Raw genomic sequence first — 25,977 nt, forward strand, 5'->3', positions numbered from 1 at the left:
GTCCCCATGAAACTATCTCCCCTGACTCCCAATTAATAATAGGGTTATGTCTCCTCAACCAGGAGTACCCCAGGACTATGGGAATAGACGGAGAAGAAATGAGCAGTAGGGATATGTCCTCTCTATGTAGGATGCCAACAGTTAAGTTAATCGGTATGGTCTCACGGAAAATAACAGGCTCAAGTAACGGTCTACCATCGATGGCCTCAACAGCCAGTGGTGTCTCTTTTAACTGGGATGGAATAGCATGCTTGGCAGCAAAACCCTGATCTATAAAGCTCTCAGCAGCTCCAGAATCGATTAGTGCCATAGTCTTTACTACTCCCTTTTCCCACTTTAAAGAAACGGGTAACAGAAGCCTGAGCTCTTTGTAGTTGTGAATAGAGGACAAAGTAGAAACACCCAAGGCCTGTCCTCTAGAGAAACTTAGGTGCGAGCGTTTCCCGAACGATTAGGACAATTTAGGCGTAAATGACCTCTGACTCCACAATACATACATAAACCCTCCCTTCTCCTGTACTGTCTCTCCCTCTCTGTGAGATGAGTACTGCCTATCTGCATAGGTTCAGAAATACGTAAGTCCTCGAACTCAGAATTTTGAAAGGTAGGCGCTAGTTTAAAGGAGGGTCTACGGGTCCTATCTCGAGTGTTCTGCCTCTCTCTTAGGCGTTCATCAATACGAGATATAAAAGAAATTAAATCCTCCAAATTCTCAGGGAGTTCTCTAGTAGCGACCTCGTCAAGAATTACATCTGATAACCCATTCAGAAACACATCTATATAAGCCTGTTCGTTCCACTTAACTTCTGCCGCCAAGGACCTGAACTCTAGTGCATAATCCACAAGTGTTCGATTGTCCTGTCTAAGGCGCAACAGTAATCTAGCTGTATTGACCTTTCTACCAGGGGGGTCAAAAGTTCTTCTAAACGCAGCTACAAAGGCATTATAATTATAGACTAGTGGATTATCATTCTCCCATAAAGGATTGGCCCATCTCAGAGCTTTCTCAATGAGTAAAGTAATAACAAATCCAACCTTCGCTCTATCTGTAGGATAAGAGCGGGGTTGTAATTCGAAATGGATGCTAATCTGGTTCAGAAAGCCACGACACTTCTCCGGTGACCCGCCATAACGTACTGGTGGGGTAATACGGGAAGAAGCACCTACAGTGGCTACCTCTAGACCTGAGACTGCAGGAGAAATAGAAGGAGTACGTGTCTCCTCAGGTGGGTTACTAGCACGAGACAAAAGTGCCTGTAGTGCTAGAGCCATCTGATCCATCCTATGCTCCATGGCGTCAAACCTGGGATCAGAAGAACCAAGCTGACTGTTTGTACCTGCAGGATCCATTGGCCCTGTCGTAATGTCAGGATCGGGACAGGGATCCAACACGCAGGGTACAAAGAGTGGAAAGGTACGTATACCGGGCCTTAGAATGGCCGGACTAACGTACCGAGAGTAATAGAGAATAGTCAGAGACAAGCCGAGGTCGAGGGAACGAGAAGACAGATAAGCGAGAGACAAGCCGGGTCAAGGGATAACAGAGATAAGCAGGGTAGTACAACAAGCCGAGTCAAAACCAATAGAGCAAACTAGAATACCAGAGCACTGAGTGACTAGACAAGCTAGAACCACGACAGGGCAATGAGCTGAAGTGAGAAGTAAGCTTAAATACCCTGGCTCCGGATGGTAGACACGCCTCTGACAAGTACCGATTGGATATCGGACACTTGAGTGGCAGGTCGCTCGTGATAGCGTCATGACGTCACGTATTAAGCGTCCCGCTAGAAAAGGACGTGGATTCCTCGCGGTCGGTGTTTAAGTGACTGGATGAACCGCGAGGAACGAAGGAAACAGCTCGTTTGGACGGATAAACTACTAAGTCTCTACCTCTTTTAGAGGTAGAGACCTCAGGTACCCTGACACTCAGGCATACGGGATGACATGAAATTTTTAACCTGGTTCAAATGCATGTGATTATAATGCTGTTGTGTGCTGGATATTGTTTTGCTTGTTTTTGATTGCTGGTATGCGCATCGAGACCCTATGGGTAATAAGACTGCGTTTCTTAAGAATTTTTAATAAATAAATAAATAAATTGTTTGGAACTACTGCCAGGCCTTTTTGTAAATGTTTCCTCAAGAATCGATTCAACCGTTCAATTTTTCTTTGTATGGACAACGTTGCTGCAGTCTGATATGTCAATCATTTAGGCAGTTCAAAATCCAAAAATGTTTCTGGCCGTTCTGTTCATCTCACAATATTTCAGTGCAAGAGGAATACTGGTTTGTCAAATATGGCTGAAGATTGGCATTCTCGTCATATTGTAGACAACAGAGATTGACACTTGAACAGGGAGGCAGATAGATCATCTTTGGGGACCATTCCAAATAGACTTATTTGAATTGAGACCGAATTGTCATCTTCCAACCTTCTACAGTTGGAGACCAGATCTAGAGGCTCTAGCTGTAGATACGTTATGTCAAAACGGTCTCAGACCAGAAGTTATGCATTCCCTCAGTTTCCTATGATTACCAGGACAAATTCTCATATTCGGAATCCGAAGGCTATGACAATTCTAATAACATCGTTGTGGTGAACACAGTCATGGTTCTCTCAACTCCTGGAAATGACATCTCTTACCAACCAAGAAGGTCAGATTCACAAATTGTTACAACAAAACCTTCTGTTTTTGCTTCCATGGAAGATATCTGGAGACCTACTTTAATCGAAGGAATTTCAGAATCAACTTTGCCATTACTACATTCACAGTGATCTACAGTAGGTATGCCCAAGAGAAACATACTGTTTTTCACATATCCTTTGCCACCAATGACAACTGCTGTGTGTAATGAATGATCACTGTCTTCTCTCACCAAGTTGTGACTTGAAAACACTTCCTGGGACATTTTTACATAGTCAACCTAGCTGGTCAATCCCAGCTACTGCAGTCCACTGGAATATATTCAAGTGGGGCAGTTCAAAACCTTAGAGCTTGAACTGTCCAGCCCATTCACAAACCCACACCGTGCTAGGCAAGCAAAGTCCCTGCACAAATGGTGCTGTGAGCCCACATCCCCTTTGCTAGCCCTTCAATGCTAGAGGCCTATGGGAGAATTTCCCCAATGCCTGCACTTCCATAGACATGAGTATTAAGCAGAATGCTTAATACCGTGATGCTCTTTATTGGCCTCAAAAAATACTGCAAAAATGTTTCAGCATTTGAAAACTAAGTAAGCTAATAAAGTATTACAGAGGGATAAGTGAAAAGCTGGTCAGGCAAGTGGCAGATTTGTATTTGTATAAATTGAATTAATTTATGAAAATTGTTAAAATGGACAAGGGGCAAATTAATAAAGAGGACAGACAGCATACAATGTCAGACAGTGGCTGTAAATGCCATTAAGCAACACGGATATTTAGTTCTTGGTATTGAAGGGTAATTACTTTTTTTTTTAAAAGTAATAGATACTTTCGAGAACGTGTGTTTCTGGTAAAGTAGTGTGTATGAAGTTGTAATACATAACATAATAAATGATTGGTTTCTACTATTTGAGGCTAAAATGGAAGAAACTTTCTGTATTCTTCCAAACTCACTCAACACTATGTTACTCAAGGAACTAATAAAAAAAGATCTGTGCAACTGAAGATGTTGAATGTAAATAACCTTTATTAATACAAATAAGTGAATTGTTTAGTAGAGGTTGTCACGAGTGTGCTCAATGAGCTTAGTGAGGGCCAGCCATGTCTCCTCTGCAGTAGGAACGATCTGACTAGCTGGAAGAATGAATCCATAACGGCCAGTGTCACGAAGCTCAAAGGTAAAGGAATACCTGATACCCTGATTGTAGGTCCAGTCAACGGTTCCACCACTGGCTTGATCTATATTTGAAAACAAATATATTGTTGAAAATCGCAAACCCATGCGTGACATTTAATCAAACTTCATCAGTTAGAATCATAAATTTAAATGCAAATAAACTCAAATGAACATTATTGTTTTAAATGCATGAACGTTTTAAAACCATTATGTATCAATTTATTTTATCTACAATGCTTAATTAAAAAAAAAAAATACATATAGGATGACACTCGCCTACCATTTTAAAGGTCAAACTATAACATGAAATGATACTCCATTTTAATGCTTTATAAATGTATTAAAATACAAGACATAAAATTTAGAAAAGTAAAAAATGCTATTGATCTTTGAAGTTTCAGTTGGTGCACGGTCTAGTGGGTCTGCCTGAAGCTGCTAGCAGACTTCCCCCACCAGGAAGAGACTTTTATCAGCAGCTTTTATGAGCTCTGTAAATTGCTAGTACTGTGGCTGCTATAAGTTTATATTACAGGTCCGTCCGTTCAATCTTTAGTGGGTAGAGCGGCACACTACACATTCTAGGAGTAAAGAGAGCTCAGCCCTTGTATGCATTTTTTTTTTTATAATCAGCCTGGAACAAAAGTATCTTGCTGAATGATTGACAGGATCCAGAGGCAGAGCTAAGCAATGGAAATAATATTAATATATTCAGCCTGGAACAAAGTTTTTTTGCAGAATGATTGACAGAAACCAGAGGAAATGGAAAGCAAATCTTATTGCTGGCAGTAATTCTAGCAGAAACATTACACAGACAGGGTCTTTGTACCATTTCCAATGTAACAATCTGAAATGGTTATGGTGCTTACAGCAACCCTTTAGAGAGATCGCCATAATCAAAGTTTATTGTCACAGAGAAACTTACAGATGGTGGTGATGATGCTGCCATATGTATACTGTGTACCATAGAGTGAGGCCAAGGCATTGACTGCACTTCTAGACACACTATCCTAATGAGAAAAAAAAGAGAAACAGAATAAACTTTATAGCAATAGGCCCAACCAATTCAGAAGTAATTCACGTATAGCACAGTGTATCAGTATTTTACCAGTTCTGCATAGTGTGCTGCACGGGCAGTGGTGTATCCATATGGGTAGAGCAGCATCTGGGAATAACTGTGAATAGAAACAAAGCCCTTGATTTTGCCATGACTTTTCACAAAGTCCACAATAGCTTTCACCTCGGACTCAGAGTGGGCAGCACGTCCTCTGTAGGTCTCAGAGCAAGCATTGGCGCTAGATCCACCACCTACAGAACCGGAGAAAATAATGTTTACATTCACAATTTATTTCACAATGTACAGCATACTTATTTTAAATTCTATCACATATGTATAAAATTTACATATATTCATTATGCACAGTGACAAAATAATTTTTGTGTGATAAAGGGACACTCTAGACCAGGGATAGGCAACCTTCGGCACTCCAGATGTTGTGGACTTCATCTCCCAAAATGCTCTTACAAAGCTCTGACAAAGTATCATGGGAGGTGTAGTCCAAAACATCTGCAGTGCCGAAGGTTGCCTATGCCTGCTCTAGACCTTTAAAGCATTTCAGCTTGCTGAAGTGCTTTATGTTTGAAGAATGTGTACTCTTTTTTTTCATTGCACAAACAGTGGAAATTTCAATAGAAATTCACACTTATAAATTGACCTTGGCTGTCAATCATACAACCAAGCTTGTTGCTTCCTGGTTTGGTTGGCTTAGTGGAGCCAAACTCAAGATGTGATGTAATTCCAGTAAAATACAAGTTTAGCAGGCTAAGATTGCCACAAGGCATATGTATGTATATGTGTTTGTAGTATCAGTTGGTTAATTACACGTAGCTAAGATACTGTCATCACTGTACTGACCAGGTGCAGGAATGTAAGAACTGGAATTACGCGTCCCTCTCCTTTGTATCAGATGAGCCACGTGGTTAGACCGGATGGATGAGTTTAGACTCTATTTATTAAATAGGTTAAGGGTATGTGTGGGTGTAGTTAATTGTGGGAGGAGCTACAGTGCTATATAAGGAATGTACTCTATGTATTCAGTACTCAGACTTTGCTGTATTTTGGTGACGCTAGTCCCTCTGAGTCCCGATCGGTGATCCAATAAAGAATCTCTTCCTTCCTGAAGAAACCTGTGTCCATCTCTCTGTGCTTGGCTTCCGTCAGTTTCTCCGGTATCATTTGGTGCATTGGCCGGGAAGCTCATCGTTCAACGGTAGCTGAGAGGCAGAGGCGTGAGACGGTCTATCTTTGCCCACGTTCTCTACGGCTGCACCCCTGAACTTCTGCGTGGACCTCCCTTCGTCTCGGCGCCACTGGTCTGTTGTCCAGGAGATCATCGGCCTCTACGTGAGAAGTGCTGGGGTGTCCCCGTCGATGAGTGTGAACTCAGGTTCAGGAACGAGGAGGTAAGATAACTGCTGTTTTAGACGGCAGGACCCGCTAGGGGTATACCGATTGTGCGGTAGGCCCAAAGGGGTTTTTGAATCTGTATCTGCCCCCTCTGTCGGAGGGAAGGAGCGAAGGCGCACCGCTCGATCGAACGCTCTTTAGTCAGACCGTTTGATTTGGTTAGTCAGGCGGGGTCCTGGTGTAAGATAGCCCTAGCCGGACACCGGTGTCTTGTCTAGACTAGCGTTCTAGGGTGTATATTACGTTCGCTAGGTCGGAGGGACCGGGAGACTAAGCGGCGCCTGTGTAAATTCGGTTCGCTAGTTCTCATCCTATCTGGGCTAAGTGGGAAGGCGTGTAAATTTGGAACCCACTAGACTTTTGATAGTACGACTAAGAGGCGCCTGTGTAAATTCGGTTCTCTAGCTCGTTGTATAGTGCGACTAAGAGGCGTCTGTGTAAATTCGGTTCTCTAGCTCGCTATATATGTGGTGATTGGGCAGTGTGGCTAACCAAAACGGGTGTATATAGTTTTAGGTAGTCCATTCAAGGTACTGGCCAATAGTTTAGTTGGGAATTGTAAATGTGTTAACGATTGTTTTAGTAAAGTGTATATCTTGTTAGATAGCGCGAGCTCAGCCGTCTAGCGAGAGTGTTAATAGTGTGTTGCTGTATTATAGTGCACGGTACCATAACCCTGTATATTTACTGACATTATATAATAAGTACTAATCATTGTCGTCCATTGCATGTTTAACACCATAACCACTAATAATTGTATTGTGACCTTAACTTGTGCTTTGACCTATGCTAACCGTACTGTAACCGCTATTTGTAAAAGACGATGTTACTGGGGTGTGTTATAGACGGGTAATTCGTATATAGAGAATTATAGCGTGGGTGACTGTATAGTTACGCCAAAGGGCATAATATTGATTATATAGTGACTGGTGTAACAGCTGTGTGTGTACGGGAATTCCCTGAGTGTTTATTGTTATTGTGTACGTTTCACTTGGTAACCGTACCACGTGGTGCTGTTGCCAGAGGAAACGGGTGTGACTGTTGAATAGTACGCGTGTATAGTATTCGTTGTCGACGACGTTCCATTGTTAAGTATGGGTGCGTCGCAGTCAACGATTCCGGATCCCTTAGGATGTATGGTTAAGAATTTTAAAAAGGGATTCAAAGTTTGTGATTTTGGGGTAAAGATGTCTCCTGTACGTTTGGTCACTTTGTGTACTAGGGAGTGGCCTACTTTGGTTGCGGCATGGCCGCCACGTGGCAGTTTGGATCCAACTCTGGTACAGCGCTTACACGTGGCTGTATCGGGTAGGCCTGAACTTTACGGCCAGTTTCCTTATATTGACTGTTGGAGACAGGCCGTAAATGACTCGCCAAAATGGCTCCAGACATGCCACGAGGAGCAGTGTCGCCTCATGGTAGCTAGGACTTGCTCGTCCACTAGGACTGGTGTTAGGCCCATTTTGGACACGCCCCCTGAGTCCGAGATCCCTTTGCCGCCCCCTTACTTTCCGGTAAGAGGAAGTGACGCAAATACAGGAAGTCCTGTAACCCTTCCCTCATTACCCTCATCCACTTCCGCTTCCTCCTCCAGTACAGGATCCACCCCCCCTCGTACTAAATCTCCCCTTCCGGAACCAGAATCCACCCCCATTAGAAACGAATATCCTGATTTGGCGCCACTTCAGACTTCCGGTCAAGCTTCATCTAGCTCGGCCCGAAGTGTTCTATTCACTACCTTTTCCCAAAACCAACCTCCCACATCCCCATACCCTATATCTCCCCGACCGGAACCCATGACTGACGCTTCCCTACGTAGCCCCATCCAAACCCGACAGTTGACTGGTGCCCAACAATTAAAGCACTATCAGATGCCTCTTCGCTTAAATCCCGGGTCAGCTTATATCGATGCCGCAGGTCAAATGGCACACGCTGACCCTGTCTTCGTATATGTCCCTTTCACCACTACCGACCTTTTAAACTGGAAGACCCATAATTCCTCGTATACTGAGAAACCACAAGCCATGACTGATCTGTTCACCTCAATAGTATAGACACATAATCCGACATGGGCTGATTGCCAGCAGTTATTAATGACTTTATTTAACAATGAGGAAAGGACAAGAATAAATCAAGCAGCCATTAAAGCATTAGAGGATAGAGCCCGTGCTTTGAACCAAGCTAATCCAGCAGCATGGGCCGCAACACATTATCCCAACACTGATCCCGATTGGAACGTAAATGGTGCTGATATGGTTCAACTCAGAGCCTATAGAGACGCTATAATTGCTGGCATGAAAGCCGGAGGAAAGAAAGCCATTAACATGTCGAAGACAGTTGAGGTGATCCAGAAAAGCGATGAAGCGCCCAGTGTCTTTTATGACCGATTATTGGAGGCATACCGCTTGTATACCCCCTTTAATCCGGAAGACGCAGACAATTCCCGAATGGTTAACTCCGCCTTTGTCAGCCAAGCTTACGGAGATATTAAGCGCAAGCTACAAAAGTTAGAAGGGTTTGCAGGTATGTCCATCACCCAACTAATGGAGGTAGCAAATAAGGTCTATATGAACAGGGATACAGAAAGTAAGAAAGAGGAAGAGCGCAAGATGCGTAAAAAGGCTGATATGCTAGCGGTAGCGATCGCAGGCGTAGATAAACGGGGCCCAGATAGAGGCAATAATAGATGGAGTAGGGAGCCTTTGAGTAGGGATCAGTGTGCGTATTGCAAGGAAGAAGGGCATTGGAGGAACGAATGTCCGCAAAGAGAGCAGTACGAGAGAGACCAACCCAGGGCAGGCTACGGAAACTTTAGAGGCAGAGCGAGAGGTAGAGGAGGTCCCGGAGGGAGTAATGGTTATAGAGGGAGTAATGGGAACAGAGGAAGTGTTAGGGAAGACAGGTATATTCCAGCAGCGCAAAGGTCTCGCGATAGAGAAGGTAGGGACTTTGTAGGATTGGCTGACACGGTCATGGAGGACTATTGATACCGACCGGGCTCCATCCCCCTTGGTCGAGCGGAGCCTATGGTCGATGTATCAATAGGGGGGAAAAGGAGTGCGTTCATGATCGACACTGGTGCTGAACATTCAGTGGTGACTAATCTAGTTGCTCCTCCATCTGGAAGGACTATTACTGTGATAGGAGCAACTGGAAGAAGTGCTGAAAAACCGGTTCTTAAAAGTCGACTCTGTACATTGGGAGGCCACGTAGTAAAACACCAATTCCTTTATATGCCTGAATGTCCAGTCCAATTGCTGGGACGTGATATGCTATCCAAATTACAAGCGCAGATTACGTTCCTACCAGATGGAACAACATCTTTAAAGTTTAATGGACCTTCAGGTATTATGACTTTATCCGTACCAAAGGAAGAAGAGTGGCGACTTTATACAGTGTTGACTAGCCAAAACCCTAGGAGTGATGAGACATTGTTTAACATACCAGGAGTTTGGGCAGAGAACAACCCACCAGGACTGGCCCGCAATATTCCACCAATAAAAATTGAACTGAAACATGGGGTTTATCCAGTGAGCCTAAGACAATATCACATTCCGCAGAAGGCTAAGAAGAACATCCAATCCTATCTGGATAAGTTCATACGGTATGGTATCCTAAAATTCTGTACTTCCCCCTGGAACACCCCATTGCTGCCTGTTCAAAAGCCCGGTACAGATGAGTATCGACCTGTACAGGACTTAAGAGCAGTCAATGATGCGGTTGTTAGCATACATCCAGTTGTACCCAATCCATATAACCTGCTTGCTTTAATTCCGGGCGGGGCTACTTACTTCACAGTCTTAGATCTCAAAGATGCCTTCTTTTGCCTCCGAATTGCCGCAGAAAGCCAATGTATTTTCGCTTTCCAATGGGAGAACGCTGTAACGGGCTCAAAACGCCAAATGACTTGGACAAGACTGCCCCAAGGGTTTAAAAATTCACCTACCCTATTTGGTTCAGCTCTAAGTCAAGATCTACTGGATTTCGAGTCTATCCCAGGAGAATGTGTATTGTTACAATATGTAGATGACTTGTTGATAGCAGCAGTTACAAAAGAAAAATGTCAGCAAGCAACGCACGATCTACTACATATTCTCTGGAAGGCAGGATACAAGGTGTCCAGGAAGAAGGCTCAGTTGTGTTTGCCAACTGTCAAGTATCTGGGATTCCATATCTCTGAAGGTCAAAGGATTATGGGGCCAGAGAGAAAAGAAGCTGTCTGCCAAATACCAATACCCAAGAATAGAAGACAAGTGCGAGAATTCTTGGGGGCAGCAGGCTTCTGTAGGATATGGATTCCCAGCTATGCGATACTGGCAAAACCTCTGTACGCAGCTATCAAAGGTACAGAGCACGACCCCTTCTTATGGACCCAAGAACAGCAAACGGCATTTGAAGATGTGAAGAAGGCTTTGATGAGTGCCCCAGCATTAGGTCTACCTGATCACACACGACCATTCTACTTATATGTACACGAGCAAAGAAGAATGGCTGTGGGAGTATTGACACAGTACTTGGGATCATGGCAAAGACCTGTTGCCTACATGTCTAAGCAACTGGATGCAGTGGCCAGCGGACTTCCACCTTGTCTAAGAGCCGTAGCTGCAGCCGCCCTGCTAGTAGCTGAAGCCGATAAACTCACTCTGGGTCAAGAACTTTATGTACGAGTCCCACATGCAGTACAGACGTTGTTGGATTACAAAGGAAATCATTGGTTTAGTAACAGCCGTATGACCAAGTATCAAGCAATGTTGTGTGAAAACCCAAGAGTGCATTTAGAGACTGTAAACACCTTAAATCCAGCTACCCTTTTGCCGCAACCTACTGAAAGTCAACATGATTGTTTGGAAGTAATGGATGAAGTATTTTCAAGTAGACCAGATCTTCGTGATTTTCCCATCCAGAACCCCGATGTTCAATATTACACCGACGGCAGTAGTTATGTGAAAGAAGGGATCCGCTATGCAGGATATGCAGTGACAACAATAGACAAGGTGATAGAAGCTCGGCCACTGGCGAAAGGAACATCAGCACAAAAGGCAGAATTAATAGCACTAACACGAGCGTTACAATTGGCTGAAGGTTTAAGAGTAAATATCTATACGGACTCTAAGTATGCGTTTTTAACCACTCATGCCCACGGAGCTTTGTATAAAGAAAGAGGACTACTGAATTCAGAAGGCAAAGAAATCAAGTACGCAGCTGAAATCCTACAACTATTGGAAGCAGTGTGGGAGCCGAAAGAAGTCGGTATCATACATTGTCGAGCGCATCTGAGAGGAGATGGTGATGTAACCAAGGGAAATCGGATGGCAGATAGTGCAGCTAAGCGTGCTGCTGAATCAGGAAGACAGGAGTATGTGGGGCATATAGCTGCTCTTATACCAACTCCACTGTCCCAATGGACTCCAGTTTATACAGCTCAAGAAGAGGAGTGGTTAAAGACTGAACCGGGAAAGTATTTGGAGAACAAGTGGTATCAGCTAGAAGATGGAAGAATAGTCATACCAGCATCGCTAGCGGTAGAAATTGTCCAAAATTATCACAACGGGACACATTCTGGGAGAGACAGTACTGAAGAATCTCTTAGAAAACATTTCTACATACCAAGATTGTCCAACTTGACTCAGGCCATTGTACGCAGATGTGTAACGTGTGCTAAGAATAATGCAAGACAAGGACCAGTAAAGCCACCAGGAGTCCAGTTTATGGGGGGACTCCCCATGTCCGATCTACAAATAGACTTTACAGTGATGCCTAAATCGGGTGGACATCGTTACCTGCTGGTAATTGTGTGCACCTATTCAGGCTGGGTAGAAGCATGTCCTACTCGTACAGAGAAAGCAGGAGAAGTTGTAAGATTCCTGCTACGAGAAATAATACCCCGATATGGACTACCCTGTTCTATAGGATCGGACAATGGTCCAGCTTTTGTTCATCAGTGCCTACAACAACTGACTCATATGCTTGGTATAAAGTGGAGGCTTCATACTGCATATAGACCCCAGAGTTCTGGTAAGGTAGAGAGAATGAATAGAACTATAAAGAACCAGTTGGCTAAAATGTGTCAGGAAACCCAACTTAAGTGGAACGTTCTCTTACCCATAGCTTTATTGCGAATCCGCAGTACCCCTACCAGAAGGATGGGCCTCTCTCCTTTTGAAATCATGTATGGGCGACCACCTCCCGTACTTGGTAACTTAAGGGGGGACTTGAGTCAGTTGGGAGAAGGAATTACCCGGCAGCAGGTTGTAGAGTTGGGTAAGACTATGGAGGAGGTACAGAAATGGGTACAAGATAGATTACCTGTGAATATTTATCCCCCTGTTCATAGTTATCATCCAGGAGATCAAGTGTGGATTAAAGAGTGGAATAATGTACCGTTAGGGCCCAAGTGGAGAGGTCCTTATGTTGTTCTTTTGTCTACCCCTACAGCGATAAAAGTAGCCGAAGTAACTCCGTGGATACATCACTCCAGGGTTAAACCAGCAGCAGTCGATTCTTGGCAAGTTACAGCAGATCCAGAGAATCCCTGCAAGATCCGGTTGAAACGCACTACTCAGTCGGAGTAACGAGGAATTATTGTGGATTACAAATTTTATTGTTACAGGTGTGAGTGAGAAGGCCATAATAAAGCCTGTCCGCTTACCAACACATAGTGTATAAGCCAGGAAAGTCTCGAAGGGACACCTGTGAAGACGAGCAGAACTCCATTCCCTGCAGCCCTCACATCCTGGAAGCTGAGGTTCCATCGCACGGACGAAGACTGAGGATGACGGCGAAAGATGTGCTTTTGATTGTGTTTATTTATATGTGTTTTTATATTCAGGAAGGTAGAGGTACCGACACTCCTAGCTGTGAGGTATGCATTAAGACTACGAGAACAGGTAACCATATTTCCCAAACCCTAATTTGGCATTCACAATACGAATGTAAAGGAGAGGTATCAAGATGTAGATACCTAAATATAGACTATAGTGTGTGCCATTTAGGAGTAGGAGAACCTAAGTGCTTCAGTCCAGAGTATCAACCTCGTACAATTTGGTTGACTCTCAGGAATGGAGATCCTCAGGGGACCCTAATTAATAAAACGGTGTTAGAATCCGTACATTCTTCGGGTGTTCTGCTATTTGATGCGTGTAAAGCGATATCGAGTGGTAGAAAGCCGTGGAATGTATGTGGGGATCTTAGATGGGAGAGGACGTATGGGTCTAACGATAAATATATTTGTCCCAGTAGCAAAAATAAATATGTGAGTCCTAGATGCCCAAATAGAGATTATAACTTTTGTCCATATTGGTCTTGTGTGGGGTGGGCAACTTGGGGACAGACAGTAGACAAAGACATGATAGTGACTAAGTTGCCGACTAGCCCTTATTGTAAGTCTATGGAATGCAACCCAGTCCATATACTCATTAATAACCCCGACAAGTTCTTAGATAAGTATGGAAATTTATTTGGGTTTCAGATATACGGGACGGGTTTAGATCCTGGGACATTATTGTTTATAGGAATAGAGACTGATACGGTATCCTCCCAGACTCATCAAGTATACCATTCCTTTTATGAAGAGATGAGTATAGATAATAAGATCCCCCATAACGCTAAAAACCTGTTCATCGATTTAGCTGAAAGTATTGCCGGTAGTCTTAATGTTACCAACTGCTATGTGTGTGGAGGTACTAACATGGGAGACCAATGGCCTTGGGAAGCAAAGGAGGTAATGTCCGGTTCTGAGGCAGTTGACCAACTAATATCTACACAAGCCGATTATCATTTGAGTGTTAGAGGTAAATCTGAGTGGAGATTAAAGACCTCCATCATAGGTTATGTTTGCATAGCAAGGAAAGGAATAATGTATAATACTTCTGTAGGAGAATTAACTTGTCTAGGGCAAAAAGCTTATGATGATGATACTAAAAATACAACTTGGTGGTCGGCTTCAAATGTCTCAGAACCATCTAACCCGTTTGCTAGATATGCCAATTTAAAGGACGTGTGGTTTGATCTATCCATCACATCTACCTGGAGAGCCCCAGCAAATTTGTACTGGATCTGTGGTAAGAAAGCCTATTCGGAGCTGCCACAGGACTGGGAAGGGGCATGTGTGTTAGGTATGCTCAAACCATCCTTCTTCTTGTTACCGATTGAAACAGGTGAGACTTTAGGTGTTAAAGTGTATGATGTGAATCATAGGAAGAAAAGGGGACCCATAGAGATAGGCGCCTGGGAAGATAATGAATGGCCTCCCCAGCGTATCATAGATTATTATGGGCCAGCCACGTGGGCAGAAGATGGTACCTTTGGTTATAGAACCCCAATTTATATGCTCAACCGTATTATAAGATTACAGGCGGTGGTTGAGATTATTACTAATGAGACCTCACAAGCACTCAATCTTCTAGCGAAGCATAATACCAGGATGAGGACAGCAGTGTACCAAAATAGATTAGCCTTGGATTACCTTTTGGCAGTAGAGGGAGGTGTATGTGGGAAGTTTAACCTGAGCAATTGCTGTCTTCAAATAGATGACGAAGGGCAAGCAATAGCTGAGCTTACTAGCCATATGGTTAAACTAGTGCATGTGCCTACTCAGGTATGGAAAGGGTACAATCCAAGTAGTTGGTTTGGTAGCTGGTATGAGTGGTTTGGAGGGCTTAAGGCAGTGGTAGGTGGAGTCCTACTGATTTTACTGTTGTGTCTACTCCTACCGTGTCTTATACCCTTAGTAGTTAGGTCTGTGCAAAGCCTGATAGGAAGTATAGCAGAGAGGAAGGCTGCTGCACAGATAATGGCGATATATAAGTATAAGGCTCTAGATCAGGGAGAACCAATGCAAGAAGATGAATGTTGAAGATTCACATCATAAGATAAGTCTGGTCTGGTTCATGGTAACCTGAGGTATATGCAAACCAAGGTTAAGTGATGCCTCAAGTAATTGTGAAATATCAGAGGCATCAAAGGGGGGAATGTGATGTAATTCCAGTAAAATACAAGTTTAGCAGGCTAAGATTGCCACAAGGCATATGTATGTATATGTGTTTGTAGTATCAGTTGGTTAATTACACGTAGCTAAGATACTGTCATCACTGTACTGACCAGGTGCAGGAATGTAAGAACTGGAATTACGCGTCCCTCTCCTTTGTATCAGATGAGCCACGTGGTTAGACCGGATGGATGAGTTTAGACTCTATTTATTAAATAGGTTAAGGGTATGTGTGGGTGTAGTTAATTGTGGGAGGAGCTACAGTGCTATATAAGGAATGTACTCTATGTATTCAGTACTCAGACTTTGCTGTATTTTGGTGACGCTAGTCCCTCTGAGTCCCGATCGGTGATCCAATAAAGAATCTCTTCCTTCCTGAAGAAACCTGTGTCCATCTCTCTGTGCTTGGCTTCCGTCAGTTTCTCCGGTATCAAAGAGGCAGTCTTGCAAGGGCTTCTCGTTGAACTGCATTGAGAAATCTGTGATTGGACAGCCACAGGAAGACTGGGCTGTGGATGAAGGGGGGAGGGGGGATTTGAAAAGGCTGCAGACAATAGATCTGCAGTTTTTGCTAGCTATTTTTAGCTACACTCTCAATGAAGAAATGCATAATTAAACTCTTGCATGTCTTTCTTTCTTTCTTCTTGCAACAGAAGACCACAACAGATAATCTGTCTAGTGAGAGATTCATACCATATCGAATATTTGTCACTTTGTGATTGCCATCTTCATTCATTCCCTATAGGGAATAGTGGGTGTCCAAATTAAAAAAAATAACAAAATCTTTGGACAAAATTGGGTTCCTCCTAATCAATATTTTCTGGATTTGGATGAACGGAAATTAGAAAATTAACGAATAAAAACTATTTTCCCCCTATGTAAATCTTTAGTAATCACCCCAAGAGTTATGTTTAATATGTAAATCTTTCATAGCATATCACAACATTTGAACATATTTACATCAAGATCTGGAATTATAATTTCTTCCTTTGACAGAGGGAAAGGTAAACTTTTTATCGTAGTTTACAACATAGGGATTGTATATATGAGAGGCTTTTCTCACATTATCATTTAATGCAGGAATATCCTCTCTACTTAAAGGGACACCCTAAGCAACATAATCATTACTGCGTAATGTAATGGTTCTAGTGCAAGGAGGCTGTCACTGCATTGTTACAATTGTAAACATTGCCTTTCCTGAGAAATGCAGTCTTTACATGTGATCTTGTAGAAACCAAATTTGAAGCCACTCAGACAGCCACCAATTGCCCCGGGGGCAGTCGTCCAGTCTTTGCATGAAGATGTTTGAATGCTCCCCTCAGCGATGCATTGAGGCAATTCATCTCTTTGAAGAGATGCTGATTGGCACAGTACAGCAATTGCTGTGCATGGGAAGCAGCCTTATGAAAGCATTGGATTGGCTGAAACCGTCTGTAAAGTTGAGACGTGAATAGAGGACTAAACGGTAAGTAAACTTTATTTTACTTGTTAAAGGATCACTATAGGGTCAGGAACACAAACATGTATTCCTGACCCTATAGTGTTAACACCACCATCTAGCCCCCTTGGGCCCCTCATGCCTCCATAAATATAGTAAAAAAGCTTACTGTATTCAAGCCAGAAGCTGTAAATCTGCATGCTGTTAGACTCAGAACAAGCAGTCTGCTGACATGTGGTAGCCTGATCCAATCACAATGCTTCCCCATAGGATTGGCTGAGACTGACAAAGAGGCAGATCAGGGGCAGAGCCAGCATGATTCAAACACAGCCCTGGCCAATCAACATCTCCTCATAGAGATTAATTGAATCAATGAATCTCTATGAGGAAAGTTCAGTGTCTGCATGCAGAGGGAGGAGATACTGAATCACAGGATGTTGTGCACAGTGCTGCCCTGTGCTTTGCTGACAGCAGATCTGAGTGGATGGAGGCATAATATGCCTCCATCAACTCCGAAGTCCCTCTGGTTCACTCTGAGTGACTGCAACTGGAGGTGTTCCTATCTTTCAAAGTAAACACTGTATTTTCGCTGAAAATACAGTGTTTACATGAGAGGCTGCAGGGAGCTATAGTTCTCACCTGAACAACCTCATTAAGCTGAAGTTGTTCAGGTGACTATAGTGTCCCTTTAAGGGGAGAGTGGGGGGGAGGGCAAATAATCAAAATAGACAATAAAACACTCTAACATTAGAAATACAAACATGTATTCCTAATGTTGGTGTTTCCGTTTGTAACAGTCTCCAGCATTTTTAGAATTTTGTTTTCTCCACTTGCCATACTCTTTTAACGAATTATCCATAATGTAAAGCATATCAAAGCTATGCATTCAGAACATTTGATTGTGAATTGGAGGTTATAATAATAGTTTCACAGAGTAGAGCACATGATTTATTAATTAAAGTGCACAAAATAAAAAAATTTAAAATACATTTAAAAAATAGTGTTACCTCCAAAACCAGCATCCCAGTTTCTGTTGGGGTCTGTACCAACGCAGGTTGAGCCAGTGTTTGGAGATCTGGTTTTACGCCACATACGGTCCTGTAAGGTTTATATCGCCTGTTAAACTGATTCTCATATTTATCAAATAGATGTGTTTACCTATTGCTTAGTGCAGATAAGATATCAGAGTATTATGGGATAATTAAATATTTTGGTAATTGCAGACCTTATTTAGTTGTATTGTTTTATTTTCAATGTAGATTACTTGTCTGTGTGAGAAACGAATAAGAAAAATAATTCTGCACACTTTACAAAATAGAGTAGTAGTTAAGATTTGTCATTTTGCAGTGAAAGGTCTACCTTGCTTGTCTTACAACCATCTGTCCTAGAGTCTAGCTATGTCATTGTTTCTTTAAAGGAGGAGTCTAATTTGATGATATGTTATATTTCTTACAGCGTTTTCATAGGTATACTTACAAAAAGCTGACACGTTAAATGAACACTGCACATACCATAACCACATGCAAATTCCCTGACCACCCCCCATTTTTAGTAGTCACACCATTTTACAATGGTTTGTACCTGGGGTTCACCAGGTGCGGCTTCCCACCTCCCCTACTCTTGGCACAGAAATGAAAGCTAGGTACCAAAAACTCCTATAATAATCTTAAATTAAATACATTACCCTTGTGTGAGTGTAGACGAAGCCATCAGGGTTTGTCACAATTTCCAAAAAGATATCCAGTTTATTCAGGGTGTTAGTCAATGATGCATCACGACCATAATCGGTAACAATCTGTAAAAAAGATTATGTAACACAATGAGGTGCCATTCATTTCTTCTCAAACAGATGCAGGAAAAGTCATTGATGTGTTTTGAAGTTGGTCTGTTTTTGGATGAATGACTACTCAAATACTTTGTAACATTTGTGAATGAAAGGCAACCAAGTAGAGGAGTGACTGTAGCATGTAATCCATTTTCCAGTAGAGCTGGAGTTACTTAATGTTCAATACAATCACACTGAATATTGAATTTAGAGTGACAATTATTTTTGACCTACCAATTTCTCCTTTGTCATTAATGGTTTTCCAATATGAGTTGATACACCTGTTTGTTGCTAGGCTAGCCACAGTTGAATTGTAACTGATAATCTCATACCTTTTTTGCAAACCAAAGTCCACTGGCCTGAGTGACCCACTCACGAGAATGAATGCCGGTGTCAATCCAGAAAGCTGGGCGGTTTGATCCTGTGCTGAACTAATAAAGATGAGAAAAGTTAATATCCAGTATTCATTAGCAATGGTATCTGAAACAGTTTCTAAAAACAAAACACACATAATGCTATCACAAACACTTCCCAAATACAACAAAAAGAAAAAGAGAGACAATCTCTCATAGTATATATATCACCAATCAAAAGATGCATGCATTCAATTATGGATTTTTTTCTTTAAGGTATATCTAAAACAGCTTACAAATGCTGCAAATCTATTGTATGCAGCCTTTGTAAGTCTTCTCCGTGTACCCAGCCCAGACTTCCTGTGGCTGTCCAATCACAGCTCAATGAGAAATCCCTATAGCAAAAACTAAAAGGACCGGTTATCTGATTAACAGCCATTAGGATATAACAAGATTCATTTATAAAAGTGCCAATTTCTATCTAAATCTCTTCACACATAATGTACTTCATTAAGTTGAAGTGATTTATGGGTCTGGAATGAGGATAAATAAACTACACCTTACCTTCAGGACATTAAGTGGGCGACCTTCATAGCTCTTGCCAATGACAACTTTGCTCACGAAGCCTGGGTTTTCAGCCACCAGATTGTCAATAAAGTTGTTAATCTGTGGGATGGAACCAATACAGTTCACATGAAAATCAGCACAATACATTCTTGAAACGTGCTTCTACTCCATGTATCCACTAGGTGCACATGTTCTTTTTAATTTAATTTATCCCTGTACTACCGACAGACATCTACATTGCAGCATCATTAGATGTATACATATTTAAAATATCATATGTCTTACTGTTGGGATCTGCAAGCTAGTATTAAGTGAGTTTAGCTTTTGTTTTCCACAGTCTAGATAGCGCCGCTAAAATTTAATTTTGCTTAGGATTAAACAAGGACATTATTCACTACACTCTTCCGGAGTGATCATAGATACGAAATATTCATACTGAATGTGGTTCATGTTACCTCATCAAATGTATGGTAAACAGCAAAGTTAAAGGAGGCAGTGGAACGTGAATTCTCCATGGAACGTCCAATTCTCATATCTCTCTGCTCCTCATCCAGCATACTCTACAGGAAACATACCATACAAAGCTAATATTAATAGTCTGAGCTAAAACATTGTTACCAAGGAAATGAGCAACCCATGGTCCAATAATAGGTAGGGAAACACACTGGACACGGGAAGAAGGGTAACATGATTAGAGGCATAACAAAGTGCAAATTGTTAATATTACTAAAAGAAGTCTGTATTGATTTTTCCCATAATTGTACATGTATCTCTGCCTTTAAAAGGACTCTGATAGTAAATTATCAGCTCTGCTGTACAAATCTCAGATCCTAATTGACTGCGGACATCACATGCGATGGTTACTATCACACTGATGTTCACATGTTAATTACAACTACACTTACTATATGAATTTGCTGGGAAACTTATTTCACACTTACTATTAGACTTGTTGTCTACTTAAGGACACAAACATGTTTTTCTATGTGTATGTTCAACTGCAATTTTAAACTTTATTTTCATTAGTTGCCCCAACACATATTATATACTGTTTTTAAAAAGACATAATGGACTTTAAAGGGACTTTATAGTCACCAAAACAAATACAGCAAATGTAGTTGTTCTGGTGAGTATAGTCAGTTCCTGTAGGCATTTAATGTAAACACGGCCTTTTCAGACAAATTGCAGCCTAGAAACATATCTAGTGGCCACTCCTCAGAAGGCCACTGTGGGTCACTGTTGCAGTTTGACAGTTAAAATTACCTCATAAATGCATACCATTGGTGAAAGTAGACAACATGGAGTATGTCATATAGTATATTTTTAACCTTACGTGTTTCAAATGTGATGGTATTTTATTTTCACGGTTTTTAACATGCACATTATAGTTTAGCTGATTATGTTCTAAACATGATGTGTGCTACTGTAATAAAAATCACTAAATTGCATCTTGGGGCATTTTAGTAGCTCACTTATTTAAATGACTCCATAAATGCATAAGATTTGCAAAAGTGGACAACACGCTGACTCTCGTATGATATATTTAGAGCTATATTGAGTTACCTTTTTTTTTCCCACAGTTTGTGGCATTAATATTTATTTTTGTGTCCCCAGATAATAAAGAGGAATATCAAGGTATCGACTGATACCTGGATCGCGTTGGTTTGTTCCGAGGATTTAACCATGCTCACACCCTATTCCTGTCAATTAGGATTTAAATATCCATTAAAAGAGTTGCAAGCTGTGCTTGCTTTGATCACAGCATGCAGCTCATTTGTCATCTGGCTCTAGCTTATATAGGGGAGCCCAAAGTATCAACTGATACCTGAGTCTGTGAGTCTCTAGTTGTACAACTGGGGGATTTAAATCCCTATTTAAAGAGCTGAGTGGAGCGTACATATTTATACTAATTAAACATGAGCACACACGCACACACACTAAAAGGTGCTAAAAGACAAAACATAAATTAAATAGTAGTAGTAGGAAATTGGGAACATTAGGTGTACTGACTTGTTCATATGTATGATTTCACTTTCTTTATATTTTCTAGAAATAAATTATGTTCTCATGTTTTTTATATTATGATTAATAATTTTCCTTTATAAGTCCTCAATCTAATTTAGACACACACTGAGCAATGTTATAGATATACAGGTAGAACTGTGCATAAGCTGACCTTTACCTGTGATCATATCCCACAGTCCCATCTTTCATTTACCTGCAGGTCATGGATCATGATGGAGTATTGGATGTTGTTAGATTCCAGGTAGACCTTAACAGCCTGCAAGCTGGCGAATGGCACACGAATATCAATGGGGTAGAAGAAAGTTGTGGGCGCTCTCCAGAAATCAATCTGAAAAACAACAAAGAGTTGTTAATGGTATAAACCAATTTGGTGAGTGCGAGATAATGATAAGAGCATGTTCTATCAATTTCTCCAGGAAAGATAGCAATAAACTGGTAGCTGAAAGAGATAAAATATCTATGGGATTATCCTCAGTTGAATTCCCATACCTGGGCTGTATGTATCTATTTTCAGCCTTCTGGAAATTTGGCATGCCTAGTTTCTAACATAACATGTTAACATTTATAGTAAACTAATTATACTAATTGTTCTCTAACCAAATTACAGTTACTCATACTCATAAATGGCATTTTTTAATACTAATATCTTACATTTTGTTAAAGGACCACTACAGGCACCCAAACCACTTCAGCTCAATGAAGTGGTCTGGGTGCCAGGTCCAGCTAGGTTTAACCCTTTTTGCTGTAAACATAGCAGTTGCAGAGAAACTGCTATGTTTACAAATGGGTTAATCCAGCCTCTAGTGGCTGTCTCACCGACCGCCGCTAGAGGCGCTTCCGCGCTTCTCACCGTGATTTTCACAGTGAGAAGACATCAGCGTCCATAGGAAAGCATTGAGAATGCTTTCCTATGAGACTGGCTGAATGCGCGCGCGGCTCTTGCCACGCATGCGCATTCAGCCAGGGACGTCAGAAGAGGGAGGAGAGTCCCAGCGCCGAGGGAGCCTGGCGCTGGAAAAAAGGGAAGGGGATTAACCTCTTCCTCCCTCCTCAGCGCCACGGGAGTGGGACCCTGAGGGTGGGGGCACCCTCAGGGCACTATAGTGCCAGGAAAACGAGTATGTTTTCCTAGAACTATAGTGGTCCTTTAAACTCTTCAAAATAAATTAATTACAAAACAATGCTTTTTGATATTATTCAGTTTATAATGGTGCACAATAAATCCACTGTAGGTCCAATTTGCTAAAAAAAAAAAAAAGCGTCTCTCTCATTTTGTTATCAATCTGTGTTATTATTTGCAGTGTGATGGGAGATTTCTTATTGCTAATACAAGAAGATCTATTTGTATGTGTAGACAAGCAAAATTGAATATATTGAATTCACCCTTGGACTGGATTACTGCTATGATATGTAATAGTATAACTATACTCAACTAACTTCTAATTCAGTATTGCAATTTAAAGTCATACATTTATTTTATAATTAGTGTTGTAAATCTTAAAGATATTTAATATGTATGTGAACCTATATTGATATTCTAAACAGTTATTTTATTATTAAGAATTCAGGTTTGGTTTTCTACCAAATTGTTTTCGATGTAGAAAATAATTTTTGGGTATTCAGGAACATCCATTCTCATTATGCAGGTTGCCTCTCAGGAGCCAATACATGTTAGGAAAAGTTAAATCAAAAATTGTTAAGCAAATAAATAATTTTTAAACTAAAAACTGTGAAAGCAGATGCTAATATGTAGAATGAATCATTCACAATACACGTGTACCTTCAGATGTTCCAAATTTTCCAATTCTCGCACCAAGTTAACTTGTTCCTCATCAGCAGGGAGGACTCGGAGGACTTGCTGTCTATATAAGAAAAAATCAACAACTCATTTACATACAATAGGTTAATTCCTTATTGAATAAAACAACAAATGTAGCTGTTAGGGATGCAACAAAGTAATGTAGTGAGATATGGCTACCTGACATAGACTGTCTACATGGGGTTCATTTTATGTCTTAGTATGGAGCAGTTTCAGCTATTTCAAACTGCATTACAATGATTAATTATTATTACATCTGTTGCAAAGCACTCATATTTCGTGATATGTGTCTGTTTATTCAACAAACTGAAAGCTTATAGATCTGATACCTGTATCAGAATAAAGATTTAGATTTTTTTGGATGCCCTCAAAAATCTGCATAATCTTGTAAAATGACCTATGTGATATTTGTTAAAAAGAATATGAAATTGTCCACTGTATTGATCAACAAACAGAAGCAGACATTAGTTGTTATAGGTATATTTTTCTCTTAAACATATCATGGTAAGCATTTGGAGTCATCTTCCAGCAAAAATCCTTTAGTAAATGTGAAAATGTAGGAAGGACGTGGAAAATACGGTGAGTGCTGGGTAAAATAGTGTTTCAACCAGCTGCCAGTTTTGCCCTTTTACTACAGTTTTGAGGCTATGGGAAAAGGGGTTTCCAAATAAGTCTATATGTCTTTATTAAATACCGCACAGCATACTTTGTAACATATTAAGATTAAAAGAAACTTTTGATTCCAATGTTCTACTTACCCCACGAAATCCTCCATGCTGGAGGCAGCCACCACTAAAGCAAACAGGACTAGCAACCCCTTCATTGTGGAGAAGATAGAACTCTGAATGTCATGGGTAAGCTTTAAATACTGTCCTCATTCACAAGTCTTGGTAACTCTCATCAATGATTGGACAAAGGCTCCGCTACATCTGTGTTGTTTCCCACTTGTACCTGCTTAATAATGTGGAGAACAAACCATCTGGCACACACCTGGCTAAATATAAACATTATTTTCAGTAGCTGCAATCTTTTTCCTTCATTAACCCTTTCATAACACATGACGTGCCACAAACGTCAGGAATGAAAGTCGGTGGGGCCCAATGAGGAACTAGACTCATCATGAAGTGCAGTTGTTGGTTAAATAGAGTAAATTACTGCTCCAAGACCTCAGCAGTTAAAATAACATTATAGTGTTAGGAATACAAAAGTGTAGAGGGACACACTAGAGTTTACTCCGACTGAGTACCTCCTCTAGGTCAGCTTCCTAGGTGCCCTCAGGGATCCTGGAACACTTTAACCCAAGTCACCGAAGCTTGACTGGGTTTACTGGGAAACTTTTCCACTCTGAACAAGACTACAGCTCTCTCCTTCCAGGCAGGTATCAACCCTCTGCCTTTGCCTCTTCAACTACTGCCTTTACAAAGGCACTTGTGACTTTTTAAACTTGTCCTGGGTCCAAAGCAGTTAGCCAACTGGTACAAAGACTCTGTTTCCGCGACCCATAAAAACAAACAAACAAACAAAAAAAAAAACAGACAGAACACACAGTTACCAATGGAACAAAAACACACTGCTTTAGTTTAACTCAGGACTAGCCCCTATCTGCATTACATTTCACTTATAGTGATGCACTTAATCTAATACATACAACCAAATCATATGTGGAATCATATTGGAAGTTATAGTAATAAAATAACATATTTAATAATGGGTGGGGAAGACAACGACAAACAAGAAATATGTTCCCTGCCTGCAGAAACTATAATATGCAAGTCTACCAGAATATGCCAATTAATGAGCCGTGCTACTCAGGTAGTGCATGTGGCTGTTTCAAGTTCTTAACAATCAACAGATTGCACTGCACAGGCTCCATAGCCATCTCCACCTAGTAAGTACAGGGCATTAGCAGGCAGGATAGCACATGAGACATTTAAAAAAGAATACACATGCTGCACCTATAATGGGCACAGGATGACTTAAACATAGGAATCATCCGGGGACCTACTTGAAGTATCTGTCTTATGCTCCTGGTGATGGTGACTACCGTCACACCTGATTACAACATAACCTCCCAAACTTTTGAACTTAATTTAAAAAAGCTTAAATATAAGGAGGCACTATGGAAACACTTTGCCATTAAACATTGCATCACATATGAACTCTTTTTCATATTTAATTAAAATGTTATTGAAAAAAAAATGTATTTCTTGTTTTGATTTTCTTCCTTTGTCCCTCTTTATTCCAGTTCTTCTGATAACCATTCATTATTGCACCCATAGCAAAATACTTACCCCCAGCTCCCCACCCCCACATTGCAACACCCAATGGACTTGAAATGGTCACTTTTCACTAAATTAATGTGCCCCACAAAAAACAGCCTTGATTTGTAAAAAAATAAATAAAAATGTATCATACTTACACAATACTGTTTTTATGTTCTAGCTCAATGCAGGTTTGAATTGTACCATTTAATAAATATGCCATGCAAAAATTGCCAAAATAATTAATATAGTTAGAAGCTCCCCATTACTGAGATCCTTTACAAGACCCCTATGGGCTTTATTCATAAAAAAAGGAAACTGTGGGGGACGGGGCTTAGCCGTGGAACGAAGTGGGTGCCATTTTCCACAGCTCCGACGGCACCCTGTACAATCCGCCGAAATCCTCCAAATTCACAGCC

General features: G+C 41.2%; 1 protein-coding gene across 1 annotated transcript; it reads right to left on the bottom strand.

The window, feature by feature from the left end:
* Positions 1-3,648: 3,648 nt before the first annotated feature.
* Positions 3,649-24,163, bottom strand: CPA1 (carboxypeptidase A1). The gene is made up of 11 exons (XM_063448306.1): positions 24,056-24,163; positions 23,259-23,340; positions 21,672-21,806; positions 19,909-20,013; positions 19,451-19,552; positions 18,866-18,964; positions 18,393-18,503; positions 17,716-17,806; positions 4,926-5,125; positions 4,743-4,827; positions 3,649-3,882 (listed from the first exon to the last, which is right to left on the bottom strand). Exons 1-11 carry the CDS (start codon positions 24,118-24,120, stop codon positions 3,695-3,697), a joined length of 1,263 nt encoding a protein of 420 aa, XP_063304376.1. The 5' UTR covers positions 24,121-24,163; the 3' UTR covers positions 3,649-3,694.
* Positions 24,164-25,977: the final 1,814 nt, after the last annotated feature.

The sequence above is a fragment of the Pelobates fuscus genome, chromosome 3, assembly GCF_036172605.1.
Source record: "Pelobates fuscus isolate aPelFus1 chromosome 3, aPelFus1.pri, whole genome shotgun sequence".
Lineage (NCBI taxonomy): Eukaryota > Metazoa > Chordata > Amphibia > Anura > Pelobatidae > Pelobates > Pelobates fuscus.

Bases quoted from the DNA above. Each gene is read 5' to 3' on its own strand.
- CPA1 (XM_063448306.1), bottom strand. From the start codon at position 24,120: ATGAAGGGGTTGCTAGTCCTGTTTGCTTTAGTGGTGGCTGCCTCCAGC. The intron at 4,828-4,925 runs GTAAAATACTGA...TTTTCTCATTAG, and splicing joins CAGCACACTATGCAGAACTG to GATAGTGTGTCTAGAAGTGC. The intron at 3,883-4,742 runs GTAAGTTTCTCT...TTTCAAATATAG, and splicing joins CAGCATCATCACCACCATCT to ATCAAGCCAGTGGTGGAACC.